This window comes from Parasteatoda tepidariorum, chromosome 10 (genome assembly GCF_043381705.1).
Source record: "Parasteatoda tepidariorum isolate YZ-2023 chromosome 10, CAS_Ptep_4.0, whole genome shotgun sequence".
Taxonomy (NCBI): domain Eukaryota; kingdom Metazoa; phylum Arthropoda; class Arachnida; order Araneae; family Theridiidae; genus Parasteatoda; species Parasteatoda tepidariorum.
The window spans coordinates 53,528,239-53,551,219 of NC_092213.1; the positions used below are offsets into that span (position 1 = coordinate 53,528,239).

The window sequence follows — 22,981 nt, forward strand, 5'->3', positions numbered from 1 at the left end:
TATATATATATACCGATATTTGATTTTACCAAAATCATTACTAAAGTCAAGCCTTCATTACAAAGCAAATCGATGCAAAGTCGAGCTTTTCGGTGCTTTTTGGTCTTCTCATATAGTTAGAAACACGATACATTTTACAACATTCTGGTAGTTTTGACCATACTTTTATAATCATATTAAGTTAAATTGCAAGGTTACTCATGTTGTTATTATTATGAGATAGCTCCCTTAGGAAAATTTGCCATAGAGAAGCCTATGGTAATCTATGGCNATGTTGTTATTATTATGAGATAGCTTAAATTAACTTTACAAAAGAATACTCATTTACTTTCAGAATTTTTTTAATAGTCTAAGTAACCATGGTAGCTTGATTGTTTTTACTTCTTTTTGTTCTTGAACATCTACTATGAAATAATATAGTCACGGCTGTCATTTTGTTATTTTGAACAATACGCTCATAAAAATTTTTTGTATTCGTCTGGATTTTTTATTACCTTCTTTTTTGCCTAATTTGATTTCGTTTTCATGTAACGACAGGTTTGTAAACAAAGCGAATAACACTGTGTCTTAAAATTATAAACATTTTATAGTTTTCAGATTCAGTAAAAATTATACATCATTCTTTAATTTAAAGAGTTAGTATACTTGATATTTCACAGTTAGCTTTGTATTTAAACTAATGTATTATAGTTTCTTAATATAAATTACACTGGGAAACAAGTTTTTTTACCATATTACGAACTGGATCTTGCCTGATTCGAATGTGGAGAATTTCAAATCTAAAATTAGTTTTGCTCCTAAAGCTACAATTTTTTTCAAAGACATTTTTAGTCTACTTTTTTTGATTAAATAAGAAAGTTTGAAAACGTTATAAATAAAAGGGGGTGGGAGCAAATATTGCGACAAACTTCTTGGGCTGTTAGGGAGCATCATGAGGATTAAAATTGCATTAGATCTGAGTTGAAAAGTTGTAAAGTTGTAAAGTTATTTTTTGCATTATTTTAGAATTCTAAAGTGGACTATGTTGATATTGGAGCAGCATATATTGGGCCTGGCCAAAATCGTTTCCTACGAATGGCAAAAGAATTCGGGGTAGAAAATTATAAAGTAAACGAAAAAGAAAAAATGCTGTTTTATAAAAATGTAAGTTTTTTTTTATTGTTTCTTATTATGAACTGCTTATAAATTAAATGCAAAATTATAAGTCAGTGCAATATGATTTTTAGTCAAATCTGTCTTTTAATCGCACAACGATCAAAAAAATAGAGTAACCTTAATAACTTTAGTTCAAATGATAGGATTTTTAATCTTGTTGGTGAAAAACCTGTTTACTGATCTTAATGGTTCAAAGGAATGACTTGAAATATGCTTATGAACTAGAGCTATCTATTGATTAAGAGCTATTAATTAGGCTCCAATTGTTTAGTCTGAAGAGCCGACAGAAATTTGGATTTCTTTAATGTTAAATTCACTTTATGCGTAGTTCTTCGTATCCCGTGAACTTTTTATGCGTAACAAGCCAAATTCTGGAAAATCCATATTTTCCATATTTGCGTATAACCTCTATATTTGATAGTCAAAAATCTAAATTAGTTGAAAAGTATTATGTTAATTAGGAGAAAGTACGTTTTTGTATTTGATTTCGCAACTTATGAGTACGCTTATTAATTGGCATATTTGAGGTTACCCTTTTGAACCATTAAGATTGACACTTGGTGAAATTCCGATGACTGGAAAAAAAATTATGAAGGGTTATATCGTTTTTATTTTGCCCCATGTACATATCATAGATACAGTATTATAATTAAATAACCATTAAATAACTATAAAACATCAATTTTGAAAAATTTGTTTCACATTAATATTTGACTTATTTTAATAGTAGTCTAATTCTAATTCCTTTCACCAAATTCCACTTAGTTATAGTCGTAACATTTTAGCTAGATTTCCTAACCCTATATATAACATGAATTCTAAAATAATGAGTTATAAAGTTTTTAGTAACTGAAGATTAATTATATGGTGACGGTTTCCAAAATCTTTAATTAGCTCTTTACACCTCATTAGTAAATAACTTTCATTTTAACTTATTCCGAGAAGTGTATTATTAGACTTTAGAACTCTGATATAAAACGTTTCAGATTTTTGTAAAGAAATTTGAAAAACGCTTATAGTAGCAGTAGTTTTAATAACAATAATAATAATTATTATTATTATTATTATTATCATAAAAATAATTAAAATTATTATTAATATTATTATCATTAATAATAATAATGCAAATCATTAGTATTTTTAATATTATTAGTAAAATTATTATCATTAATAAAAATAATAAAAATTATTATTAGCAAAATTAATAATTCGATTTGTATTAGATATTTATTATTAAAAAATAGCAAATGTGAGAGCTCTGTTGAAGCATTGTATTTTTAATTTGTTTCCAGGGTAAAAGAACTCCTTACGAGGCAACAAGTTTCCCGATTTCAAATCCTTTTGTTCTCATGGATATCAATAATATATTTTATCTAGTTGATAAAATGACAGAAGAAGTAAGTCTTTTTTATTAATTTTATTTTTGTACATAAACACAAAAAAGTGCCCCCTTGATTTTTTTTTCAAATGCCTCGAGGCACTTGAAATAACATTATCTGAAAACCATTGAGATTTCAGCAAAAAGCATGTTTTAAAGGGAAATAATGCATGTTTTGTACTAAATGTACTGTTTTGTAACAATTTATAAAATAGCTTTTCCATGTAAGGGCAAAATTTCTATATGTGAACTTTTAATAGTAGTCTAACTCAATTTTAATCCTATTTAGTGAAAAAAAAACGCGATAACTTATGTATTACTGATCAAGTTTTTGTTATACGTGTAATTTTAATTTAAATATTTTCAAATACGAAAAGGGGATTTACTGAACACAAATTATCCAAAAACCATATTTTAACATTTAAATATTTAAAAACTTTAAAATTATTTTAAAATTATCCTTAGTTATCGTATACATACTGTATAAATAATTTAATTCCTTGGGTCCCAGGAGAGTTTGGATGAAGATTTCAGTTCGTGATAGGCCATCAGCAATTGCTATCTTATACTGTAAAACATATTACATTAAAATCTTTTAGAAATCATCGAACAAAACTACAGAGAATAAAAAACGGAAAGTTTCTGTAAAATAGAGAAAAACACTCACGGGATGCTCAGGAACCTTACAGAAATAAATTCAGAAAAATGCGTTAAATTTACTTTTCGTCGTTTAGTGTAAACAGTTTCAGTGTCAGAAATTGTTATCTGAAGCAGTTTTTGACACCGAAACCGTTAGGAACAATGGATTAGAGCGGAATTAGAACTACTAGCAAAAGACCCGGAATCAATTAGACACCCAAGTTGGCAAGTGGATTCGAACCCCGGCCAAACTTTGTTAGGCGCGCACTCTATTCCCTACACCGAGTTGATCTACTGACCTTTAACCCCTTAACGATCAGTTAATTTTCAAGAAGAAGGTCATAAAAGTGCCTATTTTGCCAAATGCACGTATTTGATTAGTGCTGATATCTTGTTTAAAATAAACTAACTATCTTAAAAATATCCTGGTACTGCCATCTGGTGTGTAAAATAAGAAATTAAATATTTTTCTGGCAATAGAAATGAATTAGGTTTATTCTTATTGGCGCGTTACTACTGAACACTCCAGCCCGGAAATTTCACGGGAGCGAGAAGGAAGGGGTTAAAGTAAGATATTACTGCATAGAAATATCTGAAAGAAAAACTCTTTAGAGAAACGTTCAAGGAGAAAAGGGGATTTTACGTAACTTTGTTGGAGAAAAACTATGAGTGAGGAATTACGTAATATAAAAAATAATATTTATTTGCTCTCTGTACTTTATCAGAAATTTTGTATGATGTATAAAGTCTTAGTTTCATTAAGTACTCTTAGCGTCATTATATTCTCAAAAATACCTATATGTTTCAGAATGAGTTCTGATAGCTCAATGAGTGAAGCGCTATACTTTCAATTAGGTCGTGCAAGTATGAATCCCAACTGTTGTGAATTCGCATGCACTCCATTCAAATGCAGTTTGTAGTCCTAGTTCTTCATCTAGGAGTTATTTTGTCTTCTGGGTGGGTTGCAAAATTACAAGGCTGTAAAATTGAATATTGGTTGCCACAAATTCATCATGGGCAAGCTGTACTACGACAGTTGTGAAATAAAAATCAAACTATCCATTAAAATGCTTCATATTAATAAGCATTATTATATTATTTAAATTGGTATGAGAGAACTTAAATAAAGGCCAAACGAAACTTCAGAAATAAGCATGTCAGAAGAAACAGCACTTCTTCAGGGGACATACTGCCCTGCTAAAATGCTGAAGCTTTTATGAAGTCTATGGTTCAACCAAAAACTAACTGTGCCCCAAGGCCCCATAATGGAAGGAAATATTTTAAAAAACGAAAAATTAAAATTAAAAAGAAAATCCAGAGAAACACAAGTATATCGAAAAACACATTAGACAAAAGTTCTCAGAGAATAACACGTCAACATAAAAGATATACAAATTGAAAATTTAAGTTAAAATGATAAAAGAAAATAATAATAATAAATAAATAAAATAATTTGCCAGATCTTTAAAACTTCGAAGTGAAATTAAATCATCATCCCAGTGCTGTCCTCTGTCAAAAAACATTTCGTCTGGTTTTAATTTAAGTCCTTCCATATTAATTTAAATTGTGTACTAAAGACAATTTTGGTTTTATGCTGATGTTAGCTTTTTTCCATTTTGTTTTATTGTATTTAAGGTTTTGGTTTTCACTTTAATTCCATTTTTGTAACTCTTGAAATATATTATTGTATTAATATTATTATCATGAATATATTAATAGGATGCCCGGGGCTGAGTGGTTGTACTCCACGCTTTCGTGTCACAGGTCCCTAGTTCGATCCTCAGACCGGGCAAAGGTTGACCTTTCATTCCTTCAATGGGTTGATAAAATGAGTACCAAGCATGCTTGGGAACAAAACACTGGATGTTCTGCTATTGGTTGGCCACCCAAGCGGAATATCTGCTCTTACATCCCAGAGCCCAAGGTCAAGAAAATTGAGATGGATACTGTAGGCCTTGGCCCTTTATGGGCTGTCGAGCCATTGGGTTTAGTTCTATTATATTAATAAATTTTATTATACTGATATATTATTATATTTATAATACATTAATGGATACTATTATTAATGATAAATAAAATAATTTTCTGTAGATTCCAGCCGAGGCTCCATGGAATGCACCCCATGCAGAAGCATGGGATAAAATAAGTTTCAAAGAATGGCTGCATAAGACCTGTTGGACCAAGTATTGCTAATTTCATTGAATTTATTTAACTACATTAATTTTTTTTTACTGTTTTCACTGTTTTGATTATATAAGCAAGTGTATAAAATAGATAAAAGAAATGCTATAAAATTTTCTTCCTTAAAATACACGAAATCTTCAGGAAATCATTTATCGAGATCTTTATGTAAAATTACAGAGTACTAAAATTGAAAGCTCTCTGAAAAAAAGGAAGAAAAATATTGGTAGGAACACAGAAAAATAATTTCTAGCTCTTTAACTACCCAGAACATTCAATACTGTATAATGTGAAAGCTTAAGACGTTATATGGGAGAAAGTACACTGAGATAAAATGCATGGTCAAAACAACCACAATGTGGTAAAAGTTACTGTGCTTCTGGATCTATTGAAACAGTAAAAAGCTCTGTATTTTTTACAAAAGTACTTGGGTATGAATTTTGATAAAAATAACAATAAAATATGGCTTTATAATATGTGATAATATTTGGTAATTTTATCATGATGCCTTAGATCACTACATAAAAACTGTTTACTCGGTCAAATTTGCTCTTCAATTTTGTATTTTTTACTAAATGTGTGGTAATAAAGGTAAGAAGTTTGAAAGTTGGAATTTCCGGTAAACCATTACCATATGGAGGAGAAAAATTCTCAAATAAACAGTTTAGATACTGTATAATTTAGTTTTATCAACCATAATAATTTTTTTTTTTAAACCAAAAATGTCATAGCCATAGAGTAAGGTAATATTACCATAAGTTGCATTTTTCGATTAAACTTCGTACAGATCTGATTAAACACCAAACTTTTAGCACGGGGAAACGAACTGCAGCCGAAATTGTCTTTGACGAAAATTGTACCCAACCCACTGACGGAGCTGTTATTTCCTTATGAAATAATTATAATATATGAAAATAACTGAAGGAATGTCCCTCCAGAGAAATGTACCGAATAAAAATCGTATTTTTCAGTAACTATTAACGAGAAACTCGGTTATATTCGCTGGAACGAAAACTTACGGAATTTATCAGAGAGTTTTTCCTTTCTCTGTGTATTTTTACTTAAATTTCTCTAAGTAGAGATAAAATAATATTTTACAAGCCAGTGAGTATGAAAGGGGGTATTTATTGTTATTTGAAACAGTATGGAAGGAAGTGAATTTAGAAAAACATTTTGTTGCATTTAGAATTCTAATAATATTTTCAGTTGATTTTTTTTACATACATAGCAGTATCAATCATATTTCATTATTACGATGGATGATTATTATGAACCAAAAAAAAAATTTCCTGCTATAAAAAAATAACAATAAAGTTGACAATTTTTTATTGTTTTTTTATCACATTTCCGGCCCTATGAGAGCACCAAAAAGGTCAGTAATTTTTACACAAGCACTTTAGCAACGGTTTTAATAAAATTAGCAATAAAATAGGGTTTTATAAAATACGATAAAAATTGGTAAATGAGATAAAACTTGAGTAATTTTATCATGATATCTTAGATCATAGCATAAAAATCATTTATTAGATAAATTTATGTTTTAGTTTTGAATTTTTTACTAAATGTGAGGTAATAAGTATTATAATTTTGAAATCTAGAATTTTCGGTGAACCGTTACCATATAAACTGAAAAAAAATATAAAATTGAATGGATTAAATACCGTATATTTTGACCGTATATTGGTAAAAAGTCAAACGATCTGGAATTTGTATGATTAGCCTGAAATACTTAATATTATTTTTAGATTATTGAATGACATACGTAATACTTTACCTTAAAAGTTGATTACAACATTCAAAATGGTGTGGCGTGCATCTGCTAATCTTTAAAAATCATTAGCTGTATGGAAAAATATTACAAACAATATCTGCAACAAATTTTGTATTTTAATGACTTTGTTTGTTTCAGAGGAGCGATAGAATTTTTCAACAACCTCAATACTGTAGTTTTAACAGCTGAAAACTATGAGGCGTCTTTGTTAGGTTTCATATGGGTAATCAAATTGGGTGGGGGATGCAAGAGAGTATTTTCTATTACAAATGGAGCACAGGTTGGTTTATTTTATGTATTATATGTTTACTTAATACTCAAATTCATTTAATATTAAACAGAAAAACAAGTTATACCTTGGTCAAAAAATCATCTTGGAAATAAAAAAAAAAAAACATTCCGAAAGTTTCATGACACAAAGCTAAGAGCTCTGAAGAATGGTGAAATGCAAATATTTTTATGCCATTCTTACAGCACACGAATAGTCGCTGTTTTTACCAAACTTGAGTTATAATATTTTTTTGTTTGATTATAGGGACAGGGTTTTAAGCGAATCTTTAAAAAAATATTTTTCATGAATTGAGATTTCTAAGATTTACTTCATAAAACTTTTGGTTCCCTAGATGATTTTTTGTGCAATGTAAGAAACAAAATATCAGTTGTGCATTAGCTCTAACCAGAATATATTATGACACGTTTACAATTGTTCAAAAGGGCTCACTTTTAATTTTTGTTAATATATTACAGGTATTAGCATTTTCATGTTTAGTTGAAAGTTTGGTAGCGATATTTTAATAAACAAAAACATTTTGTATTTCATAGGCTATTTCTTGTCACCCTTTATATAGTTAAAAAGAAACCATTAATTGTTTAATCTGATCAAAGACTTTATAGAACAATCAAACTCCTGAACTCGCAAATGTATTTTTACTTCGGTTATATTTATGTATTTTAATTTTTACTTTTAAATTAAAACATATACTTTTGTTTTTATTCACTATGAAAATGTACTGGACCGATGGATATGAGGAAAATTTAATTTCATTTTTTAAAAGTAAAATAATTTTTTAAAGGCATTTAAAAAGGGCATGCTAGATGAACATTTTGCAGGCCAATTAGGGAAAAATATAGCTAACCAATTATTAAATTTTTTTAAAAATTTTTTAGGATCATAAAACCGACAAAAACTTTATTTTTGCTTTTACAAAAGATATAATGTAAATCATAGTACATTTTTCGACGGGTTTCCTCGAAATTTGTATTTTTTACCAATAATATTGGTATATAATCTGTTATACAGTACTTTACGAGTTTGTATAAGGGCCAATCACGTTTTAAACTTTGGCGTTATTTATGCATTTTCCTTATCTTTGAAACAGATTATAAATAGATTTATTAGCATACTTTATGTTTTTTCAGGAACGAAAAGTAATTGGCGGGACACAGCAGATTAGTAAGAAGATGGCCAAGAAATTAGGAGGTAATTTTCATTTAATTTTTATGGCATTACAAGATATCAAACGTACAAAACTGAAAAAAAGTATTTTACTATGGTTGACGATTGAAACACTCTTCTATGTTTTATGAAAATATAAATTAATAATTACTTTACTTCTAAAACATAAATAAATTAGTATTTTATTCTAGTTATTTTTGCATTATTTGTAAAGATATTCCGTAACGGAGAAATATTTTATCTGTTTAATGCTAAAAAGATGGTTAAGAAGCTTAGAACATATTGGTTTAGAATCCAAGTTTTGGAATAAAATATTTTTGAATCGTAAGAAAATCAACACCATACTACCGTTGATATTAGTTACCTAGAGCAGTGGTGCGCAAACTTTTTTCGATTGCGACTCCTTTTGTAGAGAGAAATTTTTCGGCGACCCCTAGAGATAAATGTTCACAAATACGATGTATATTTCGCGCATTTCTTTCGTTTCATCGAATAAAAACATCATCATATTTGACTCATATTAATTTTTATTTATAATTTTAAGAAAATACTTTTTGTATAACTCAAAAATCAGTAATTGCCCTTTAATGAGATGTATGTGGCTGCAAGTTTCTAATTATCTCATCGATGTTTGGATGTATGTTACTAATTGCAATTCGCATACCATCTTCAGGGTTTAAACGCTAGCGGTATTTAGTTTTTATTGAAACTAGTTTGCTAAATCCAGTTTCACATAAATACATTGATGCAAATTGTATTAACACTCTGATGGCATTCTTGCATAAAACGGGATATTGTTTTTCCACGGATAGCCAGATAGAGAATACATTACGCATTACGGTCAAGGAAAGAGTGGACAGCATGAAATTGCAATTGAACAGTGAGTGGCGGAGCTTCATTCTTTATATGTACACTGTATAGTATGCAGCATGCAGGGATAATGCATTTCATAAAAATTTGGCGACCCCTAGTTTGCGCACCACTGACCTAGAGAATCAAATTTTTAGTTGTTGATATAATTTATAAGAGGCAATTTTTTTCAAATATTTTTGCAAAACATTTCTTTTTATATCCAAAATCATAGATTTTTCATTTTTTAATATTTTTTTAAAAATATTTAATTTTCGATTGATTGCATGAAGCATAATATATCAATGTTTATAAGCATTTCAAGCAGATGAAGAACATAGTGACAACATTTATAAATTTATTATAAAGCGGTTTCATCCAATAATTGTCCACAAATGCGAAAAACAATAAAAATTGAATAGATATTTTTCAATTTCAGCTCAAGGTGTAAAAATGCTTTATTTCGTTTTATAATTTCCCACACTGAGAAAAATAAGTATGGTCAAAATTACCAGGCTGCGACAAAATTTACTGTGTTTTTGGCTCTATGGGAATACCAAAGAAAGCTCGGTAATATTTACAGAAGTGCTGAGGTATTGATTTTCGTAAAATTGACAATGAAATATGATTTTATAATGTGTGATATGATTTTGTAAATGTTGTAAAATCAAGTAATAAGTGCATAAAATGAAAGTTCATTTTATCTTAAAAGATTGATTATCTTAACACATTGTCAGTTATTTGTTTAATACCGATGTTGAAATAAAATACAATTAAAAAATACGTTATGATACAATTAGGATACTCTGGCGCATTACCTTATATATTTTTTATACTTTATTCCCTTGTAAAAAATACATTAGAAGCTTTGCTTTCAAATTTTCTTTTTAAAAGATTTAAAAATACGAAAAAGTTTCTGAAAGTCATCGGAATATGTTTGTATTACTTTTAATAACAAATTGTTTTTCATAGATTCTGTTATAATGGAAAGTCCTGTTATTTCAATTGATCAAACCTCAAAAGATGCCGTAATTGTGAAGACTTTAAATGGAAAAGAATACAAAGTAAATAATAGTTCTCAATTTAAAAATAAAATAAGAAAATTATGTAATTTAAAACTTCTGTAGAAAGGTATGAAAACAAATTTTTAATTATATAACGGTCATGGATGCATTAATTGTTGAAAGAAGTCTAATCCATTCGCAGTAAAATGGTCTATAATAATCCGATTAGACCACATACCACCTAACTTAGTGAGCAAATTACTAAATAGAGTTTCTAAGTCACAAAAAATTTCAGTAAATTTTTTTTAGTACGAATTGAACATATGAACACAATAATGTACTAAAATTTAATGTTTGAGGAACATCTAGTATAGCAGGAAATCATATGAAAAATGCTATACTACCCACTGGTTAGATGGGTCTTGTTTTGAGGTTGATGGCGTGCGCATCTTATTTGGACGTCATCACACTTTTCAATTGTGCTCAGCAGTGATAGTAAACAGTGCTCATGTGTCGTCATTGCATGTGTTGCTATGGAGACCGCTGCTGTATGATAATTTTTTTTATAATTCTTTTTTTCTTCACCAGCAGTCATTCTTAATGTATTTACATAATAATAATTTGAAGTATTTTTCTATTATTTTTATTATTAACTTATAATTACTGCCTTGACGGTGATTTTAATATAAACATGAATACTGAAGAAGGAAGGTGACGTCTTGAAACACGTATATAGCCAGGATTTGAAAACCACTCCGACGACAAACATCAATTGAGACAGTTTTTGCTACCCCTGATTGGAAATCTTGTGGCGTTTATCGGAGTCAAACCAGAAAAAAAAAAACATTTGACCAATGGGTAGCCAGTGATCGTGATAAGCGATCACAATTTTTCCTTTTTAACCCTTTGACGCAGAAATTTCATTAAACTTATTTTCATTAAAAACTAATTATTTTATTTTAATAATTTTTCTTCTTTTCTTTTCATTAAGCTTTCTTTATTTCATTTGATTGACATAAAATTATCGATTAAAATGGACTAGACTTCATACATAGCTGCGTTTTGATAAACTTTTTATTCGTTAATTTAAATTATTAGAAACCCTTCAAAACACACGGATGACTGAAATAATCAAAATTGTAGTTTTACCATTACACTCGTAAATGATTGTAATACTAATCTTAAATGTAAAGTAAGTTTCACTTAACATTTATAAAAAGTTTTTTTTTCATTGATTCAAAGTCATTTCAGAATGCACTGAGAGCCACTGCACTCAAGAACTAAAGATTAATGCTTATTTGTGCAGCACTTTCACCGTCATCGCGCAGGGCAGTGGTGTGCAAAAGTGCGTATATGCCCGGAATAAATTCTTTGATTATATTTCATTGAAAAGACAAAAATAATTTCTGTCGGGACAAAAAAATGAACAACCCACTTTTTTATGATTAAATATACTCAAGGAAGCATATCTCAAATAGCAGGCGTTAACGTTGTTACGTTAAATGCTACTTTCCGTTAAACGCTGTATTTTCATTTTCATTTGGTTGGCATAGAAAGGTTGACTAATTAATCCTTTTTTCTTAAAACTCAGTAGAAGGAATTAGTATGCCAAACGTGTTTCCTTAAAGATTGAAAAAACGCATGTCAAAGACTTTGCAAAAAGAAAAAAGAAAAAAAAAAATCTCATTTTTTCACTTTTAATGTAAATTTTGTTTTTCCATTTTTTAAATCTGGCTATGTCCAGGCTTTCAAATGCAACATTTTGTTTACGCTGAAAACTCAACCGTAACCAACCTTCACTTTCAAAGTACTGAAGAAAGTATATAAAAACCTGAGCAAGTAAAACTTGTTTCCGTGATGGTCAAAAAATCTAAAATAAACCTTGAGATGGTAAATTTATCGTCAGTTTGAATACACTTTCTACTCTTTGTGTATGAATGATGTTTCATCCTCGATTTCAGAAGATTTTTCCAAACATGTCTTGTAAATGTTGATTCAATATCAATAAAAAAGGGTTGTTTATGCAAGCTAGGGACTAATATAGGCGGAAATAATTAAACGGAAATAATCTCAAAACGGAAATAATTAGAAAAAAAAATTACAAAAAAATTGGGAAAGTACAGTTGTTAAGGCAAATATACACCGAAGAGCCATTACATTATGACCAACCTGCTAATAACATATAGGACCACCTTTAGCCCTCAAAACTGCTAGCACCCGCCATGGCATTGATTCCACAAGGTGCTGATAGGTAGTCTGAGGTATCCTCACCAAGCGTTCACCAACTGGTTGTGCAATTCCCTCACATTGCGAGGGGGTAGCGTGGCAGCACGAATTTAGTTTTCCAAGTAGGACCACAAATGCTCTATTGGATTAAGGTCAGGTGAATTTGGGGGCCAAGACATGACTTGAAAGTCACTGGAATATTCCTCGAACCAATCCATGACGATTCGACCCTTATGACATGGTGCATTATCCTGTTGGTAAACACCATCCCCCGCAGGAAAAACTGTTGCCATGAATGGGTGAGCCAGGTCTGCAACTATGTTCAAGTAGCTTACAGACGTCAGGGATTGTTCTATGAGGATTGTGGGTCCTAATGTGCCCCATGAAAATATTGTTCCTGGGTGAGAAACTATGAATACCTGGGGGAGCCCATTGTTATAGATGAAGGGTGGTCATAATGTAATTGTTCTTCGGTGTATATTGCACTGCATACACGAAATTAATTTTCATTCTAAGTCACTATTTTTAAATATATATTTACATAAAGAAATAAATTCAAAATTATACAGATATATTACCAAACGAACAATTTTCTTTTTTTGAAAATGTTTTGGAAGGCGTGAAAATTAAATTAAAAAAATATTGCAAATAAATTATGTAACTGATCTTCGGGAAGCGTAGAGTTGTAAACAGGGACTGAATATGGACTAATAATTATATATATGATGCAAGCTTAATGGGAACTTTAAGCTAGTAGAAATAAATTTAGTAGTGTTTCAAGCTTGTATTGTATATTTTCTAATAATTAATATACTTTGACTTTGTAATAAAATTTGATCCTGATGTTAAAATCAATCTTACACTGCCATCTAATATGTGATATTGGATGATATTTCCACAATGGTGACATCAGAAACAAAGAGTGTTTACTGTTTCAAATACTACAGTACATAATTTATAATCAAAAATTCAAATAACTTACAATTCTTAATTTAAGTAGTTTATTTTGAATAATTCATACAATTCTGTAAATAACTCAAGCAATGTGTGATTTATCGTTTAAAATTTTAATTTTTTTACAACTAAGAAATATTGGATTTTATTCGCAAGCACGAACAGCAGATAGCAAGAAAATTTCATTACTAAAACCACGCTGCTTTTCAATGCTTGAAAAAAATTATATATTTCCTTCTGCAACATTTCAAACTCGCTGAGATTTATTGCCATTATCTTTGCAGGCGAAATATGTGATACTTGCTCTGCCACCTATATTACAGATGAAAATCCATTTCGCTCCTAAGCTTTCTGCCTTACGCAACCAATTGATTCAAAGAGCACCAATGGGATCAATTATGAAATCCATCCTCTATTATTCCGAACCTTTCTGGAGGAGTAAAGGTGAGTTTCGAATGAAACCTCTTCAACCCTTTTCGAACTTTATAATAATCGCATATCACTAATGTACCACGTGGGAAATCACAATGTAAAATGTGTAGTGAATTTATGATATTTGGGTTGATGTAAAACTTTTTTCTCTAGCTATGCAACTCGCTATCAACTTTGAGCAGAAGTCTTTTTCTTTTCTTTTTTTTTAACTGTATAGACTTTAGTCAAGAGTTTGATAAACTTCTTAGTGCCCAATTAGTTTCGTCTAGAATAATAAAAGAAGGAGTTGGTAGTCAGTGTGCGTCTTTGTATCCCTCTTGGCGCTCTCACCTCAAATGGTTCTAACTCCAGAGCCATTTGTCTTTGGGTCTTGAAGTTAGGATAGCGAGAGCAAGTGGCAATTTAACCTCTGGACGCTGAAAATCGTTCAAAGATTTTAATTAGTCTGTTCGGGAAGTAAGTTTAAAAAAAAATCAATTTTTCATAGCGGTTGCATAACGCATTGCTTCAAATTAAACTGAAAACGATTCCCTTTTTTGTTATCATTTATCAATATAAGATCAAAGATTTATTTCAGAAAATTTAATATTTATTTATTTTTGGAATTTTATATTAGCTGGGTTAAAGTATAATCAATATGCCTGGCGTAATTTACAAACTATAGTTCATTTTTACATTTTTTATTCATTTCTTGCTGAAAATCGTTTAAAAATTTTAATAACTCTATTCGGGAAGGAAGTTTAAAAATGAATTTTTCTCATCGCATTTTTACGCATTGTTTACGTATGTTACGCTTGCAGTGTTACGTATTGTTTAAAATTAAACTGGGGAGTAATTCTGATCCCCCCCCCCCATTATTTAAGATATAAAATCAGTGATATTTGTTAGCCATTTAATCAGAAACATACTTCACTCGAAGTTCATTGCATATTCTTTAATAATTATTTATTTTCAGATTATTGTGTCAGCTATATCAAGTTAAAGTGTTTATAGTTCAATTTTTAGAATTTATATTCGATAAAAGATCTACCAACATCATTAAAGAATTTAGTTAAAATGGTATGGATTTGTTCACAGCTTAATCAGAGCTTCCTGAGTTATAGATTTTTGAACCCAGTTCTTGTTACTTGTATTATGAGGGTATCTATCAAACTTAGGAGGGTAAATATCAAACTTACGCATAATGATAATAAAAAACCGTTTTATCGAAAATTTGTATGAAAATAATTCGATCCATTACTCAAAGCCCTGATAACATTACCTAATAACAAAATTCTTAACACTCTTTTTGTAAAACTAATTCAGAATTCAGGCTCATTTTAAAATCACAGATACCGTTGCTCTTCCTCTTTTTCTAAAACTTATCCAAATTTCAGGATCATCTGAAAATAGTATCTTTCAAACTGTTTCTTAAGGTTCTGGTAGTCTTCCCCGAAATCGATAGTCTGGTAGTTCTGGTTGTTTTCCCCGAGATTCTGCACTTTTTATAAAATCTTTGTAGAACTCGTTTTCATTTTATAATAGTTGCAGTCGTTGCTTTTAGTACTTATAGATTACCTGCAAAATAAAGATTCTTAAAGCTCTTTAAATAAAATTAAGCAAAACTCGGAGTAATCGGAAAATACTTTGAATTGTTGTTTTAGAAACTGATAATATCTTTTAAATTAAGAATTTTTATTGCTTTCTACACATAATCATAAATTTTTCTTTCTAAGTTAAATAAATTCAAATTCAGAAACACATAATAATGCAGTTTTTGAAAAGAAACGAACTGATGTTTGAACATCTAACTAAGTTGATTTAGGAAAAAAGTATGACAACTTTTATTGGTCACTAGAATAGTTTTAATAAAAATTATGCACCTAACACTATTTGATCTGTATCTAATTTATTCACAGTTTTCTAAAGCATCGAAAAAAAAATTATACTTTTCAATTTCTTTTTAGGATTATGTGGAGCTTTTTTGATCGATGGCGGAAAAGATTGTCCAATTAACTTTACTTTGGATGATACTAAACCAGATGGAAGATTTCCTGCTATTGTTGGGTACATTGAAATATTTTATTTTATTTCACGCATTCATAAAGAGTCCATCATATTTTAATTTTTAATTCGTTTTAAATAACAAAGGAACTTCTTCGCGAAGTATCATGGCAAGAAGTTTTTTAGCAAAACTTATTGTGTTACTTTTACTTTTTGTGTACTTCGACATGACAAAACAAACATTTTTTAACAGAATTATAAAATTCGTTTATCTAAAGATATTTCTATGTGAGACATAAATTTCAATAAATATATTTTTTATTTTTTTGACGTTTTATTTAATAATAGACGAAAAAGTTTCGAATTGCGAAGAATTCAATTCTTTTCATTACTTTAGAGTGTAATTTTAAATGGCAAAATACAAAATTTAAACAAAATTGGTCAAATAGTTCTCCAGAAATTAAATATTAAGTATATCTTAGAACCATTGTTGAACAGCCAACCCAATTTTTTTTTGGGGGGAGGGAGGCACTTTTATGAGATTATGTGATGTGTAGTTCAACGTATAATTGAAGCTTGTTCCTTTTCTATGATTTCACGAAAATTTAGGTATTAAATATAAGAGTCTGTATTTTATTTTAAATTGAAAATTCTAGCTTATTGTTGTTTCTTTTTTGGTGGTCCCGCAGTGGACTGATCGTTAAGACACGGTTCCTATTAGATCAACGAAGTCAAGCGTCACTGACTGCGGTCTGTGTGCGGGTGGTGACCACTTGGATTAGACTACGTAGGGACCGAGGGTATGCGGTATTTGGTCATCGTTAAACTGCTCTACCGTAAAGTGCTCGACTTCGCGTGCAGGTCGTCGAGCTACCAAATCGGGGATGCCATCCCCTCTGCAGAGGATCAAAATTGTGATGGCACGTCTTCGGATCATCCTCAGGGATGTTTCCCAGACAGTCATCAATAGCCCATTGTGCAGCTCTAGTGCGACGTAAATGAACTACAACAACTACAACAACATTCTATGTGTAATGTAAATTAAAGTTTACTGATATTTAATTCTTGCAGATTTGTAGCCGCTGATAAACTTCGTAAGTTTTGCCAGCTAAGCGTTGAAGAAAGAAAAAATATTGTTGCCCAAAAGCTGGCAGAAGTGTCAGGCCTTCAAGAATTTCTACAAGTAAGTTTATTTGATACATTTAAGGGTTGTGTACCAAAAAAGAGTAAGGATAAAAATAATAACTGTGTATTGATATAAGTATATTTAATATTCTTTGTTTGTTGCTTATAAGTTACGAAACAAATTTATATTAGAAGAAAAAATGCTGAATTTGTAGTCGATTCATGAGCTGTAAAAGTATAAACGATATTGGTTTTGTTAACAATAAGTTGTAAAATATTTTAAATGGTATTGTATTTTTAGCCAATTCATTATGAAGAGTATAATTGGATGGATGAACAATATTCTGGAGGTGGTTATTCAGCGGTCTATCGACCAGGATTTTTCACAGGCTATGGGAAGTAAGTTTTTAAGATTATAACGCACGCTTTTGTATGAAAAAGTAGTAAATTTGTTTAAATATTTACCAAGGTTTCAGAGACCTAGACATCATTAAAACGTCATACAGAAATATATTTCTTCAGTGATTCAATTTAGCAGTGTCTAGTGCACAAAATCTATGATTAAAGAAAGATAGGATAGTGGCATTACAAGTTCTTTACATGCTAATGACATGTATGTCTTGTCTTTTCCTTTTAAATAGATATTAGGCATTTGCAAGACTATCAACCATCGTTAGCTAGTTCAGATCAATGAGAAAAACAAACGCCATGGAAAATGTATGCAATTTTAGGATTTAATAATATTAGTAAAAGGATTAAAAACAGTATTGTCAGTACTATTAGTTTATACCATTAATTTCGTTAATATTTCAGACGAAGATAACAGTTGATGTCGTGTATCAGATAGTCGCATCAAATTTTTTTCAGATCTGGTACTAAAATATGGTTTTACGCTTTTCAAATTATATTGAAATTTATATGCATACTTTATTTTTCCAATAGTAGTTTGGTTAATGATAAATTTTTAGCACTTTTTTTAAGAATTGTTTTCGTGTCGTTTTATTAGGAAGAACTGTTCAAAGCATACGAACATGTAAAAAAACATGTAAATATGATTCTGACTTATACGGCAAACAACTAGGCATTATTACAGATATGAGCACAATAAATATCAAGTAAATGTCAGTATTTTCTTTTTTATAATGCTGTTCTTCCCTCTGGAGTACGTTCCTTTCTTGGTGAACTAGTTGACAAAAACATTGAGTTTTAATTAAGAATACAAGCTATGATTTCTAGCTGCCTGTCGACTCTCTTTTCCATTTCCATCGTTTCCATTTTGATCGCTCAATGGTATTTTTACTCACAGATGTATCATAGTAAAGATTATTATTATCACAGCAATGATATCATTGGGTCATGATTTTTAAGATCGAGTTATGCCTTTTTCTGCAAATCTTTTAAATATATTGCTAATTTTATGATATTTAACTTTGAAAATGAAGAAAATAGAAAAATTTTGGTATCACAAGTTAAAATAATAATTTTTTGAAAAAAATTGTGAAAGTTTAAATATGTCTGAAATGGAATTTCACTCATTGAAAAACTCTAAAACCTATTTTTTCATTTATACTTTTCATGTTGTGTGAGAGATTATGGTATAGAGGAATAAGAGAAGTTCTTTAGTCTTTTGCACATTGATTTATTATTTGATCTATGTTCTACTCTTTCTTTCACGTAACAGATCTTTTTTTAAGCATTCGTCGGAACATTGAAAAAAAAGTACAATGATGAAGAATAAAAAGAATTTATGACAAAACGACATGAAGAAGATTGATATTTTTCAACATAATTGACATGAGAAGCTAAGTATTCGGCTTATGGTTTAAAAACGTGCTCTGAAAATTTTTGTCGAGAAACGTTGTCACAATTTAATCAAAATAGTTATGATGTATAATCTGGAAGCTTTGACCTCACTGTTTGATAAATAATAAGCCTACTCCAGGACTTCCCGCAACCGGTGTGATGTAGGCTAAACTATTTCCATGTCATATCTTCAGACCAACGAAGTGCTTAGAACTATTATTTAGGCCTAACTGACGATTTTAAACAGACAAATGACCTGATGTTCCTGATTTTCCTGTTCCTTCCTTTTTTTTTATTGGTCTACTATCAAGAGCATGGATTTCCAACCAGTTAGGGACTACAAGGTGACGTTTTCGAAGCTAAAACTTTAAACTATATGCCAAATATTTGGAACCTCATGGCAATTATGTCGAAAAGTAGCTAAATATATGCATATCATTAAGTAATAAATACGTTACAGACTTGACTCTCGTCTTTTTTTTATCGATAATCAAACTGAAATTTAAAAAAAATGATTTTTGCATCTGACATTCTTTCCCAGTCAAGTAATATATTTTATTTACATAGAGTTATACGTGAGCCGATAGACAGAATGTATTTTGCTGGTACAGAAACTGCAGTAGAATGGTCTGGTTACATGGAAGGTGCCATTGAAGCTGGGGAGAGATCTGCCCGAGAAATACTTTATGCGATGGGAAAGATAACGCAAGATAAGATATTTCAAAGAGAACCTGAATCAACCGTAAGTTATTATTGGCATTTCCTTTGTGATTGTAAAATGACGGAACTAATGTTATTATGTATCCTTGTTGTATTATAATAGTTATAAAAATTACATTCGATCTGGTTTGTATTTTAATTTCGCATTGCCGACAAGACGCAACAAAAAGGTTTTACCGCTTAGTTAGAATGGTACAAATAATAATGCAATGATGCTTATAAATATACCATTTATGTATATTTAGATGATGTTTATGAATTCACTAGAACTATTCAATCGACTTCGCTCAAATTTTGGGTTTTGTTTTATAAAATTGTAGTTTTTAAATTGATGCAAATAATTGTATATCTTTCAATTCAAAATTCTTTCAGCTATTTTTAAATAAATAAAATAATAAATATTTATTTAAAGTTATTTATCGCATTAAATTAACTTTAAATGAACGAATTCTATAGTTGTGCGCAAGAAGTTTTCAATTCTCTTAAAAAGTTCTCGAGCTTTGGCAAAATACATAAAAAGTAAAAGTAAGATTAAGGGGTCCAAACATTGAACCGCTCTCTTGACCAAACTGTGGGGACCATATTTCTCAGGTCTTGGCTACCCCCAATGTTTTAGGAGTCAGAAATCCGAATTTGTTCAAAGAAAAGGTATGCTTTTTCAAACAAGTACATTTTTGTGTCTGATTTCTTAATTTAAACTATCGCCTGCGTTAATTAATTGGCACATTTAAGGTCTACACCCTCGAATCATTAAGTTAAAGTCCTAGAACTTGCTGTTTGTTGTGTCATGTTGGCAATCTGAAATCAAAATATATCCCCCCCCCCAAAAAAAAGTAAATTTTAAAACTTCATGAGCTTGATTTTTTTTCTTCTTGGGGTAGAGTAGGAGCTGGTAGATGCAGTCGCAACCCAGGAGGAATTAATTTGCAGCATTTAGGGCTTATAGGGTGAATTTATGGTGAGGGGTGTTTACTTAGATGTGCCGGGTGGCAGTCTGCTCTCGTGACCCCGACCATCAACTGACGTAACTATACTATAAGTACTCGGGATTGTTTGCTAGTCTAGCGCAGTGATGATGGCTTTAAAAATTTCAACTCTATGTTATTTCGTTAAAAATGGTGATTGATTGATTTAAAATAATATTATGGAATTCAGAAGGGGTAAATACTTTCATCATATAACAAATAAATACTATTAATAATATAAAAATCAAATAATGTATAAAACAAATAATGTATGAACTTATTTTGCACTATTTTGCACTTATTACTAATATGAACTTATTTTGAACACAATTAGCAACATCATTATTGTCAGTAGGCGCTATATATTCCAAAATAGACTACAGCTGCCTTGAGAATTTCTGTTTTGGTTGATCTAGCACTAGCCGAGTTTCATTCCAAATTGATCTAGCACAATCATAATAATCTAGCACAAGCATAATTTTAAAGGAAATCAAGCATAATTTTACGTCATGACTTAAAATTGATCAAACACTCTTTTGTCTCATTTTCAATAAATGGTATAGTGGTAGCTAAACTTTATAAGATTGAATCGATCAGAAATTTTTGGATTGTTCATCGAGTTTGGAATTCATATTTGATTTGATGTACGATACCTTTGTTTAGCATTTCAGGATTTATAATAGCAAATCTTTTGAGGTCGGATTTTAATAGAAATGAGAGAGTTAATTTTCTTAGAAAGTTCATCGCGTTTGGAAAGCGTGTATCAGGATAAACTTGATATATCATGTTTTTTTCGTTTTCCTTTTCTTTTTGGCTTATTCTTCTTCTGTTTCATTCTTTCAGGATATAATAGCAAAACCTTTCGAAGTCAGTTTTGCAGAGAGATACACACCATCTGTGCCAACTTTTTTGAAGTTGATGGCATTATTCACTGCTGGAATAGGAGTATTCGCTGCAATGAATTACCCAGCAATTGCAAATTGTGATATTACGTCTTATTTTAAAGTAGAATAAGTTGCATTTTCATTGTATGCAAAGCTTAAATACATGTTGTTTATTCTATATTATGATTAAATATATTATTGTCCGTATTTTTTAAAACTATTTATCAATTTGTATATGTTGTAGTTTATATTGCGCTTCTCGGGCAAGATATTAAATAACTAGATAACTACGAGGATAAAGGAACGTATTATCGTATCGCATAAAAATCTTACGATACACTCACTACTGTAGTTGTAACCATTTTTATTATCTTCTTAAAGGAATCGGATAAAGTATAAACTTTAAAATTGTTATCATGATATATTGTTTAATTCAGCGTCAATCAGTTTGATATAGATAGTTCAAGGTGCTCTATTAGGAACTTTGGCGAGCGTTGACCCTTAATAAAGTTCTAATTGGCCACAGCCTTCATGAAGTATAAGTTTGCTTGGTTTTATGGTATTAAACACAGATGTTATGGTATAAGCTACAGATATTATGGTTCAATATTGAACTTATTTTTCTGAGCAGTACATTGAGCAAAAAATAAGCGAATTCCTCTGAATAACTTTTTGACCTAATCATAGGATTTTGACGTACTAGGACTTAATCTAAATGGTCGGAGGGGGTGACCTTAAATATCTTAATTAGTTATTAAGAGGTATAGTGAGCAAAAAAATCTTATCACTCAGAATGACTTTTGATCTGATTATGGAGTTTTTACGTACTAGGACTTAATCTTAATTTTTCGATCAGATGACTTCAAATATCTTAATTAGAAAGTTGTATTACTTAGAAATGATTTTACTTTTTATGCATTTCGACTTATCCTGACTACTCCTTGAGCAAATAAAAAAATTTTCGTTCGAAATTGTAAAATTCGTTTATGTAAAAAATAAAGTTTGAATAATTATTTGTTATTTTATTTAATAATGGTCTGAATTGCAAGGTATATAAATTTTTTCATCATTTTAAAGCGTGTAATTTCATAAGGAAAAATACGAAATTTGATTGAAATAGGTCTAATAGTTCCTGAGAAATAAAAGTTTAAATGTCAGTATTTCTTAAAATTTGATTTCTCAGGAACTATTCAACCGATTTCATAGACGATGAAAGACAAAAATTCGAAAGAAGAAATAGAAAATTAAAAGTGAAGAAAATTAATTACGAAATATTTTTTCTGGTTACTCCTTTATTTGGTGAAAAAGGTGGATTAAGTTTAATTCGTTCATCTAGTGAAATAAGTTAGTGACTAGTCTGAAAAGTCAGTTTATTCATCAATTGAAAGATAGAAAAAAGTATCCGATATTTAACTAAGTGAGATTTCTACTCGTCTATGTCGTGGAAAAGATTAAT

At 29.9% G+C, this 22,981-nt stretch overlaps 1 protein-coding gene across 1 annotated transcript in view; it reads left to right on the forward strand.

The window, feature by feature from the left end:
- The window catches only part of LOC139426651 (amine oxidase [flavin-containing]-like), a 28,468-nt gene extending 5,918 nt beyond the window's left edge, over positions 1–22,550 (forward strand). The window contains exons 3-14 of the mRNA XM_071186158.1: positions 1,006–1,143; positions 2,448–2,552; positions 5,264–5,355; positions 7,263–7,404; positions 8,544–8,604; positions 10,402–10,493; positions 13,898–14,057; positions 15,992–16,091; positions 17,100–17,211; positions 17,455–17,552; positions 19,524–19,698; positions 21,485–22,550. Coding sequence (XP_071042259.1) covers positions 1,006–1,143; positions 2,448–2,552; positions 5,264–5,355; positions 7,263–7,404; positions 8,544–8,604; positions 10,402–10,493; positions 13,898–14,057; positions 15,992–16,091; positions 17,100–17,211; positions 17,455–17,552; positions 19,524–19,698; positions 21,485–21,655 — 1,446 coding nt within the window. The 3' untranslated portion in view covers positions 21,656–22,550. The remainder of the gene's footprint in view (positions 1–1,005; positions 1,144–2,447; positions 2,553–5,263; positions 5,356–7,262; positions 7,405–8,543; positions 8,605–10,401; positions 10,494–13,897; positions 14,058–15,991; positions 16,092–17,099; positions 17,212–17,454; positions 17,553–19,523; positions 19,699–21,484) is intronic.
- The last annotated feature ends 431 nt before the right edge of the window (positions 22,551–22,981 follow it).